At 37.8% G+C, this 11,966-nt stretch overlaps 1 protein-coding gene across 1 annotated transcript in view; it reads left to right on the plus strand.

Moving 5' to 3' along the window:
• LOC124775874 (peroxidase-like) overlaps window positions 1-9,597 on the plus strand; it is a 152,158-nt gene extending 142,561 nt beyond the window's left edge. The window contains exon 16 of the mRNA XM_047250707.1: window positions 9,204-9,597. Within this exon, the coding sequence (XP_047106663.1) occupies window positions 9,204-9,347 (144 nt within the window). The 3' untranslated portion in view covers window positions 9,348-9,597. The remainder of the gene's footprint in view (window positions 1-9,203) is intronic.
• The last annotated feature ends 2,369 nt before the right edge of the window (window positions 9,598-11,966 follow it).

Below are 11,966 nucleotides of genomic sequence, written 5' to 3' on the forward strand. Positions count from 1 at the left end.
AGGGAGTGAAATAGGACATGGAAGGTTTTTCGAAATGTGTTTTCAAAGAACTGCTAATGCATTTTTAAGGCTACGTCTATAAAACTAGTGCTTCACTTCTCTGTTAGAAGTAAAAAAGTAAAAGTTTTAGTGTTTTTTGAAAATTCAACCCCCAAGGGGTTGAAAAGGGGATGAAAGTTTTTATGGAAGTAGTTCATTATGAAAGCAATTTTGAAGATAAATCTATGAACATTGGTATTTGGCTTCTCAGTTAGAAATAAAGAAATATGTTAGGGATGAGAGTTTGTATGGAAATGTTACTACAAGAACTTAAAAGACTGGTTTAACACAAAAAAAAAAAAAAAAAAAAAAAAAAAAAAAAAAAAAAAAAAAAAAAAAAAAAAAAACTGACAACTCCAGCTATCAGAGTCATTTTTTGGTGAGAAGTACATCCGAAAAAGCCCATGTCTATTGTGGTAACATGGCAAACATGTCTCACCTCCCTATTTTTATCATGGGACACTGAGTGAATGTACATCCTTATCATTGAAAGAATGTACAAAAAAAGAAAAAGAAGAAGAACTTAATACATTTTTACTCCTGTCTTTTTTCAATTTTAAAATATTTTATTGTTATGCAAATGAAAACTTATTGTTATAGTGTAACAAATGATTGCAGTAACGGACTGTCCTTCAACTTTAAGGAAAAGTGCAGTGGCAAATGGATGCATAGAAAGTAGAGGTGGTGAACTATTGTCTTCTGTTCTTATTGTGACTTGAAATTTAAAGATGCAGTTAAAAACAGTTAGACAACACTGTAGAGCAACCAGTCTTCTCTACTTTTTATGTGTCTAAACACCATTTGGCACTTTATACTAAAGATTGTAATATTTCTTTCCATTAATCAACCCAGTTGTAATATTTCATCCCAGATGAGCAATGTAATTGTAATATTCCTTCCCATACCAATAAGCCACAAAGTTGAACCTTAAAGACAGTAAGTGCATTTTAGATTTGGTTTTTACCATTCTTGCACTACATACATTGAAGTGACAAAAGTCATGGCATACCTCCTGATACCATGTCAGACCTCATTTTGCCCTGCATAGTGCAGCAACTCAATGCAGCAACAAGTCATTGGATGTCACCTGCAGAGATCTTGAGCCATGCTGCCTCTATAGCCATCCATAATTGCAAAAGTGTTGCTGGTGCAGGATTTTGTGCACAAACTGACCTTTTGACTCTGTCCCATAAATGTTCGATAGATTTCATGTCAGTTGGTCTGGTGGCCAGATCATTTGCTCGAATTGTCCAGATTGCTCTTCACGCCAGTTGTGAAAAATTGTGGCCCAATGACATGAAGTCCATGTGAATTGTCCCTAAATAGCAAACATAACCATTTCCAGTGAATGATTGATTCACTTGGAGCAGAGGGCCCAGTCCATTCCACGTAAACATAGCTCACACCATTATGGAGCCACCACCAGCTTGCACAATTCCTTGTTGACAACTTGTGCCCTGCCTTCAGGAGTATGTGCCACACTGAACGCTACCATCGGCTTGTAGCCACTGAAATCAGTACTCATCTGGCCAGGCCATGGTTTTCTAGTTATCTATGGTCCAACCAATATGATCATGAGCCCAGGAGAGGCACTGCAGGCAATTTCATGCTGTTAGCAAAGGCATTTGTGTCGGTCATCTGCTGTCATAGCCCATTAGTGCCAAATTTCACCATGCTGTCATAATGATACATTTGTTGTATGCCTCACACTGATTTCTGTGATTATTTCATGCAGTGTTGCTTGTCTGTTAACATTGACAACTCCAAGCAAATGGTGCTGCTCTCATTCATTAAGTGAAGGCTGTTGGAATCTGCGTTGTCTGTGGTGAGAGGTAATGCCTGAAATTTGAATTATTTGGCACACTATTGACTCCATTGACCTCAGAATATTGAATTTCTTAATGACTTCTGAAATGTAATATCCCATGCATCTAACTTCTACTACCATTTGGCATATAAAATCTGTTAATTCCCATCAAGCAGCCATAATCATGTCAGAAACCTTTTCACACGAATCACCTGAGTACAAATGACAGCTCCATCAAGGCTGTGCTGTTTTATACCTTGTTGTTGTTTGTTGTTGTGGTCTTCAGTCCTGAGACTGGTTTGATGCAGCTCTCCATGCTACTCTATCCTGTGCAAGCTTTTTCATCTCCCAGTACTTACTGCAACCTACATCCTTCTGAATCTGCTTAGTGTATTCATCTCTTGGTCTCCCCCTACGATTTTTACCCTCCACGCTGCCCTCCAATACTAAATTGGTGATCCCTTGATGCCTCAGAACATGTCCTACCAACCGATCCCTTCTTCTGGTCAAGTTGTGCCACAAACTTCTCTTCTCCCCAATCCTATTCAATACTTCCTCATTAGTTATGTGATCTACCCATCTAATCTTCAGCATTCTTCTGTAGCACCACATTTCGAAAGCTTCTATTCTCTTCTTGTCCAAACTATTTATCGTCCATGTTTCACTTCCATACATGGCTACACTCCATACGAATACTTTCAGAAATGACTTCCTGACACTTAAATCAATACTGGATGTTAACAAATTTCTCTTCTTCAGAAACGCTTTCCTTGCCATTGCCAGCCTACATTTTATATCCTCTCTACTTCGACCATCATCAGTTATTTTGCTCCCCAAATAGCAAAACTCCTTTACTACTTTAAGTGCCTCATTTCCTAATCTAATTCCCTCAGCATCACCCGACTTAATTAGACTACATTCCATTATCCTTGTTTTGCTTTTGTTGATGTTCATCTTATATCCTCCTTTCAAGACACTGTCCATTCCATTCAACTGCTCTTGCAAGTCCTTTGCTGTCTCTGACAGAATTACAATGTCATCGGCGAACCTCAAAGTTTTTATTTCTTCTCCATGAATTTTAATACCTACTCCGAATTTTTCTTTTGTTTCCATTACTGCTTGCTCAAAATACAGATTGAACAACATCGGGGAGAGGCTACAACCCTGTCTTACTCCCTTCCCAACCACTGCTTCCCTTTCATGTCCCTCGACTCTTATAACTGCCATCTGGTTTCTGTACAAATTGTAAATAGCCTTTCGCTCCCTGTATTTTACCCCTGCCACCTTTAAAATGTGAAAGAGAGTATTCCAGTCAACATTGTCAAAAGCTTTCTCTAAGTCTACAAATGCTAGAAACGTAGGTTTGCCTTTCCTTAATCTTTCTTCTAAGATAAGTCGTAAGGTCAGTATTGCCTCACGTGTTCCAGTGTTTCTACGGAATCCAAACTGATCTTCCCCGAGGTTGGCTTCTACTAGTTTTTCCATTCGTCTGTAAAGAATTCGTGTTAGTATTTTGCAGCTGTGACTTATTAAGCTGATAGTTCGGTAATTTTCACATCTGTCAACACCTGCTTTCTTTGGGATTGGAATTATAATATTCTTCTTGAAGTCTGAGGGTATTTCGCCTGTTTCATACATCTTGCTCACCAGATGGTAGAGTTTTGTCAGGACTGGCTCTCCCACGGCCGTCAGTAGTTCCAATGGAATATTGTCTACTCCGGGGGCCTTGTTTCGACTCAGGTCTTTCAGTGCTCTGTCAAACTCTTCACGCAGTATCATATCTCCCATTTCATCTTCATCTACATCCTCTTCCATTTCCATAATATTGTCCTCAAGTACATCGCCCTTGTATAGACCCTCTATATACTCCTTCCACCTTTCTGCTTTCCCTTCTTTGCTTAGAACTGGGTTTCCATCTGAGCTCTTGATATTCATACAAGTTGTTCTCTTATCTCCAAAGGTCTCTTTAATTTTCCTGTAGGCGGTATCTATCTTACCCCTAGTGAGATAGGCCTCTACATCCTTACATTTGTCCTCTAGCCATCCCTGTTTAGCCATTTTGCACTTCCTGTCGATATCATTTTTGAGACGTTTGTATTCCTTTTTGCCTGTTTCACTTACTGCATTTTTATATTTTCTCCTTTCATCAATTAAATTCAATATTTCTTCTGTTACCCAAGGATTTCTACTAGCCCTCGTCTTTTTACCTACTTGATCCTCTGCTGCCTTCACTACTTCATCCCTCAAAGCTACCCATTCTTCTTCTACTGTATTTATTTCCCCCATTCCTGTCAATTGCTCCCTTATGCTCTCCCTGAATCTCTGTACAACCTCTGGTTCTTTTAGTTTATCCAGGTCCCATCTCCTTAAATTCCCACCTTTTTGAAGTTTCTTCAGTTTTAATCTACAGGTCATAACCAATAGATTGTGGTCAGAGTCCACATCTGCCCCTGGAAATGTCTTACAATTTAAAACCTGGTTCCTAAATCTCTGTCTTACCATTATATAATCTATCTGAAACCTTTTAGTATCTCCAGGGTTCTTCCATGTATACAACCTTCTTTCATGATTCTTAAACCAAGTGTTAGTTATGATTATGTTGTGCTCTGTGCAAAATTCGACCAGGCGGCTTCCTCTTTCATTTCTGTCCCCCAATCCATATTCACCTACTATGTTTCCTTCTCTCCCTTTTCCTACACTCGAATTCCAGTCACCCATGACTATTAAATTTTCGTCTCCCTTCACAATCTGAATAATTTCTTTTATTTCATCATACATTTCTTCAATTTCTTCGTCATCTGCAGAGCTAGTTGGCATATAAACTTGTACTACTGTAGTAGGCGTGGGCTTCGTATCTATCTTGGCCACAATAATGCGTTCACTATGCTGTTTGTAGTAGCTTACCCGCATTCCTATTTTCCTATTCATTATTAAACCTACTCCTGCATTACCCCTATTTGATTTTGTGTTTATAACCCTGTAGTCACCTGACCAGAAGTCTTGTTCCTCCTGCCACCGAACTTCACTAATTCCCACTATATCTAACATCAACCTATCCATTTCCCTTTTTAAATTTTCTAACCTACCTGCCCGATTAAGGGATCTGACATTCCACGCTCCGATCCGTAGAACGCCAGTTTTCTTTCTCCTGATAACGACATCCTCTTGAGTAGTCCCCGCCCGGAGATCCGAATGGGGGACTATTTTACCTCCGGAATATTTTACCCAAGAGGACGCCATCATCATGTAATCATACAGTAAAGCTGCATGCCCTCGGGAAAAATTACGGCTGTAGTTTCCCCTTGCTTTCAGCCGTTCGCAGTACCAGCACAGCAAGGCCATTTTGGTTATTGTTACAAGGCCAGATCAGTCAATCATCCAGACTGTTGCCCTTGCAACTACTGAAAAGGCTGCTGCCCCTCTTCAGGAACCACACGTTTGTCTGGCCTCTCAACAGATACCCCTCCGTTGTGGTTGCACCTACGGTACGGCTATCTGTATCGCTGAGGCACGCAAGCCTCCCCACCGACGGCAAGGTCCATGGTTCATGGGGGGGTTTTATACCTTATGTACGTGATATGATGACAATCTGTATGTGTGTATATTGCTTTATTGTGACTTCTGAGATCTCAGTGTGATTGATATTAGTAAGGACCAGGTACAAAGAAACTATGATTTTACTTACTTTTCTCTCTTGGTTTCAGCTTGTTTCCCAATGTCAAGTTTGTTGTGTAGTCATTAAAAAACTTGTGTTCATACTTATTATTTATTTATGTACATGAGAGCAGTTTTTTATAAAAATTATCACATCATGTTTTCAGAATAGAATCTGAGATAAAATATAACATTTTTACAAATCAAAATCACATGCAGCTCATGGTTACATTTTGAAGACACGAGAATGACTTGTAGTGTAGACAGACTAAGAATGCATTTGGCATTCTTTGCTCATATTTATGATCTCACTTTTCACATGCAAAAATATTTTGAACATACACTTTCAATTAGAACAATGTAGGGAAGGATACGAGGGTGATTTGAAAAGTTCCCAGAATCACCATGAGAAATCAGCGCTGGTACAACGAGTTGTTCACATGATATTCATTGGATTGTTGCCTGTAAATACATTCCATGTCAGTGCTCTTGGAAGAGAGCTGTGGTGGTGATATGGCTCTGTTGTTGTTCCTGCATAGTGATTTGCGAAGATGGAAAAAATTGAGATTGGGGCAGTGATTAAGTACTTCATAAAGAAACGTATGAAAGCATAGGACATTCGTGCTGATTTCCAGAATACGCTGGGGGACTCTACTTCTTCATATTCAACTGTTGCCAAGTGGACAAATGAATTTAAATTTGGTTGGGAGAGCTTAGATGATGGTCCACGCAGTGGTTGACCAAGATGTGTCACTACTCCAGAAATCATTGCAAAAGTGCACAAAATATTCATGGAGGATTGCCGATTGAAAGTGCAAGGAATTGCTCACACTTGCCAGATGTCACCTGAAAGGCTGTATCACATTTTAACTGAAGAATTAGAAATGAAAAAAATTATCTGCAAGGTGGGTGCCATGACTCTTTGATGCTGGGTCAAAAATGTTTGAGAATGGACATATCGGAGCAATGTTTGGCTCATTTTAGGAGAAACAAACAAGATTTTTTGTGCTGGTTTGTGACCACAGATGGCACTTCTGTGCACTGCTATACCCAGAGACAAAACAACAGTCAAAGCAGTGGAAACAGGCTAATTCTCCACCACAAAAGAAAGCAAAGACAATTCCTTCATCAGGAAAGATCATAGCATTAGTGTTCTGGGATGAGAAGGTGATTCTGTTTGCAGAGTATCTCTCCACTGGGCAAACAATTACTGGAGAATACTATGCTAACCTCCTGGACAAATTGCAACAAAAGATATGTGAAAAAAGACCAGGTTTAGCAAGGAAGGAAGTCATCTGTCCCTAAGAAAAGAAGTCTTCACAGTTGAGTGAATTCATGAGTATTTAAATATGTGACATAAATGGGCACATCTTTTGACTGAGTTGACTTACAAGCTTAAATCTTTTACACTGCAAAGAGACCAAAGATTAGTATCTGACATAAATTTCAACTTGATACCTATAATGTTCCTTAGTTGGATGGATGGATGGGTGATTTGGGGGAGGGGAGCAAACAGTCATCAGTCCCATCAAATTAGGGAAACATTGGGGAGGAAGTCAGTTATGACCTTTCAAAGGAACCATTCCGGTATTTGCCTGAAGTGATTTAGGGAAATCACGGAAAGTCTAAATCAGAACGTCCGGACATGGGTTTGAACTTCATCCTCCCGAATGCAAGTCCAGTGTGCCAACCACTGTGCCACCTCTCTCGGTAATGTTCCTTAGAAGAAGGGGTCTTAACAGGTGGACAACAAATTGCAAAAAAATTTGTATAATATAATCACAAATTAACTATTTTTACACTTTTCCTTTACCAGTACTGTGATTCTAGGTCGACAGGAAGTACCCCATAGGTTTTGTTGAGTAAATTTACGAGCATTGAAATACATGACATGAGTACACTGATTAGAAGTGTAAATTTTTCACACCACCAAGGGTTTATAGACCTTAATATGTGACAAAAACTTAAACTTGATACCTCTACCCATTCCTGAGAAAAATGGGTCATAACAATTGTTCAGACTGATGGATTTTAAAGCGATCCTATAAGGGTTCCATTTTTACTGGTTGAGATATGGAACCTTGAAAAGGAGATATTAACTGAATAGTTAGCTCTTTCTTTTTGTTTCTATCAACTCCTCTATTCAAAAGAACATAATGAGATTGTTGTATTTTTGATATATGTATTGTGCTCATATGAAATGCAAAATAAATGCTTCTATTAGTTGTAAAACAACCTGAATGAAATAATTAATTCTGTGTGATCAAGTGTGTTGCATAACAAAGGTATATGTTTGTATTGGTTGCTATACTAATCATTTAATCATTTGTATTGAATACTACAGCAAAAGGAATGTGCCCCCCCCCCCCCCCCCCTTACCAACCTGATAGACATTTCATGGTAAGAAAACTTTTTATATATTGTTCAAAGAACAAATTAAGTTTCCAGAATGTCTGAGAATGTGTGCCATTGGATGGGGTGCTTTCAGATGGAATGCTATATGTCATTATAGATTATTGGATATAATTGGAAATTATTATAACATAAGGTATGTTGCAGGGTGTGTGACAACACTGTTGTTGTACACAATGTGCTTATTTATTTTGCATCATCCAAAGGACTAAATTATTGATAAAGGATTTGTCTAGTTTCCTAGATACAAATTAAACAATGTTAATTTGATTCCACACTGAACAGTGTAAGAAGCTGCTGCAAAATTGCGAAAAGCAGCTCACTGCAGGGTTTCAAATCAGAAAATGGGGAAAAATTTAATACCATTGAAAAGAGGTCCAAAAACTGAAATCTTTTGTCTAAAATGTCATTGTATTTTGTGACATAGCTGTGCAGTTTTTCACATAATCACACCATACCCTATTTAATAACCCAGTATTCAAATTTAAGTACCAAATCAATTCAGATTACAAGTAACATATAAAAGTATGAATATAACTGAAACAAACACGATGATCATGAATTTAATTTCATTCTATAAGGTGGTGAAAGCTGTGTAAAAAAAAAAAAAAAAAAAAAAAAGGGGAAGGGGGGCAGAGTTCCTGTTTCTTACTTTCCCAAGCCGGTATGCCTGTTGTTTTGATTGTGCTGTAGAGATTTCACTGGAAAGGTCTTACACATCCTCCATACAGCTTCATACAGCTTCTCTCTCTCCCCATGCGGTTTTCATATTTCTGGATCCTTGAAGGAAGACATTCATGCTGTTGATTTGCTTTGGATGAAGAGATGCATGCATAGCTACAATCCTGATTCTGTAGCCAACTGCAAACATTTTTCCATGAAAGTATTGATCTATGGAACACATGACTAACTAACAATTCTGTTCTTTCTTGCTTCTTATTTATTTATTTTTTGCATTAGGTAAGTTTGTGTCATATGTTCTTGATTTAGGGGCCCAAATCATAAACTACAAAAACATGATGGAATTAGAGTAATTATGATTCCTCATTTTGAACTTGTGAATACTATTTTTAAAATTTGTAGCTTATTGTTTTTGGACACCTAAGACATTTGGAGAAAAAAGTGTTGCTATGGCATGATTAATGCGTATTTAATGCTGTATCATGTTTACTATTATTACAACAACTAATACCACTACATTAAACTGTGCAGACTGTAAACATAAAGGTATTTCAGTAATAGTAATTAGATGTTACTTTTCTAATATTTTCTAATTACTTGAATTTTTCAGGTTAGATTATCTGAGGAAATTTTACCTGAAAATGAAACTGAAGTGATGGATCCAAACATAGACTTGGTTTTCCAGGTTCCTGATGAAACAGAAGAGGGTAATGTGACTGACAATTTTGTATCACTCTTGAATGGAATGGACTGAAGTATTAGAATGACACTTACACCCAATTTTCACAAATTAACTTGACTGATTAGAATTACATTTTCCTGATTTTAATTTTGGATTTTGTGTCCTTTTACATTCATAGGAAATGGTGGTTTTATTAAAACTAAAAATAGCACTATATCATTTAGCGAACAAATATGGGATATTTCAGCAAATATATAAATGGGTGAACATGAGAAAAATTTTAGCTTTCATGTCATTGAAAGTAGTGTACAAGCTGTTATGGCAGTTTTTTATCTGATGTCAGTATGAGTAAAGATTAGATATAAAAAATGTTAACACATTAAATATGTGAGTTGTTGAAAGATACTCCATTTTAAAATGTCATGCATAACATGTTATACTCATTTGCATATGAAATAAATGAATTAAAATCAGAGTAATTCTATCGAACTGAAGTTATTTGTTACAGCATAATCATACTGATGAGAGATTTTGTATTAAGTTTGCACAAACTGCAAGATCAGTAAATTGGCAAATGAATAAACAGTGGCACTTATGACATCAATGGAGCCCTGTAACACGATGACCACAACAACAAACAGTTGGTTGTCTACTGCAATGCAACTCTACATCCATATTATATAATTTGGGTATAGTCTATAATACAGCATTATCAGGTAGCCTAAAGGTTTATTGACCTCACGATGGGTTGATGTGAAGAAACAGGGAATAACTTCCATGGTACTGGAGGCAGCTGTAGAAGGTAGAAACTGTAGTGGAAGACATAGATCAGAATACATCCAGCTAATAATTCAGAACATAGCCTACAAGTGCTACTCTGGGATTAGAAGGTTTACACAGAGAGGAATTCATGATGGGCCACATGAAACCAGTCATTAGACTGAAAACTTAAAAAAAAAAAAAAAAGTAGAATTGCATCAAGCCTGGGTGAGCGGCAGGCTCGCCATTGTGGAAAAAATCAGTGTAAGCCAGTCACACCATTTGGCACAGATGTGTAAACAGCTACAGTCTGTGATGGGCCTAATGCATAAGGCATTCGAGCATTCTGGTGAACCAAGGACCCTCAACATAGGATGCAGCATAATGCAGATTGTATACCCACAGGTAGGTGATGGCTCAGGGTAAGTCAGGTGAAGGTAGTGCCAGAGCACAACTGTGAACTGTAGACCCTGGGTAAGTGCCGTGAAGTTGGTTGAAGTTATGAAGTTAGCAAGTAGATGGGACTGCAACTATCTGGTGCTCATACTATGTTGTATTGACAATGTTCCATCTTCAGTGGGGGGCAGTGTGACAAGTTGTGTGGCAGCCAGTCTCATCTTACTGGCAGGGTGGGAAATTCTGTTCAACTTCTAGTTGAGTAATGCAATGGCAGTTTTCTGCTCTCTTGGCTGCAGGTTATGGACACCAATTTGAAAGGCAGTGGAGCAACATGCCTCCCCTCTTTGAAAGATCCTGTCCATCATATCACAGACTGGTATTATTATCTAAAATCTTGTACAATAAATCTTACATTTTTAAATTTATGTACATTTTTGATTCAGGTTTCTCTTTCACTATGTCAGCCTGAGTTACAGTGTACAGTGGCTAGTATATTTAATCTCTGATTATTGCTAATTCTGATCCTCTCAGCCAGTACATGATATGCAGGGAGTCAGGTGGGTGGGAGTTTTCTGCTGTGAGTAGATATAGGCTACACAGATGAGAGTTAAAATCAAGATGGTGCCTGAGATTGAAGTGCTGATTGCCACAACTTTGTAGTGATAATTTCTGCAGTATTGTCACATATACTGATTCATTTTCTCCATGCTAATACACCCTTTCTGTGGTACTATCAATTCATCTAGAGAATAAGGAGATTGCTTTCTAAGGTACTGCTTAGAAAGATCAAGTTTTGGGCACATAATATATGTAAAATTTTATTAGTCCAGTATATAGTGGATACATTATGTTTCAAATCACAGCCCTCTTTATGGTTGTTGGGAGATGGAAAGTTGGCTCTGCTATTTCACTAATCATACCAGTTAATAATATGCTGCTACATTTCAGGTCCATTGATTGCATACCTTAGGTCACTCTTGCTGGTGATGTTACCTGGAGAAAGGAAGCTGTAAATGTTCTCCCTTCCATAGTCCATGTTCATAATCTGCAAATAACACCCATACCTATATCTCTCCACAAAATAAAAATCCTATTCACATCATCTGACATTCCTTTGTAATGTAATGACTCTCGAATTAGTGTGTCAACATGGGAAATTAATCTACTTGAATTACATACTCGACATCCAAAACAAATAATAACTATTATCCTACCACACAATGAGAATCAACCATTAATTTATCATTGGTTATTTTCACACACTTTATAGTCCAAAATACTACAACTACTTCCTTTGCTATTTGCACAAAATTTGCACACTTTGGTTTCGGTGATACATCACACAATACAAAATAAAAAAATAAACATCTTAATGTACTACTACTACTACTACTTTTATGATCTTAATGCATAGGTATTCATGTCTGCAGTTTGCACAGTTGTGTATGGTTTCTCCTTTTTCTTTTTATCTCTTCATGCTCCCCCCCCCCCCCCCCCTCCCTTATTTGAGAGCACTACAATTATTGGTTGACA

The sequence above is a fragment of the Schistocerca piceifrons genome, chromosome 2 (genome assembly GCF_021461385.2).
Source record: "Schistocerca piceifrons isolate TAMUIC-IGC-003096 chromosome 2, iqSchPice1.1, whole genome shotgun sequence".
Taxonomy (NCBI): Eukaryota; Metazoa; Arthropoda; class Insecta; order Orthoptera; family Acrididae; genus Schistocerca; species Schistocerca piceifrons.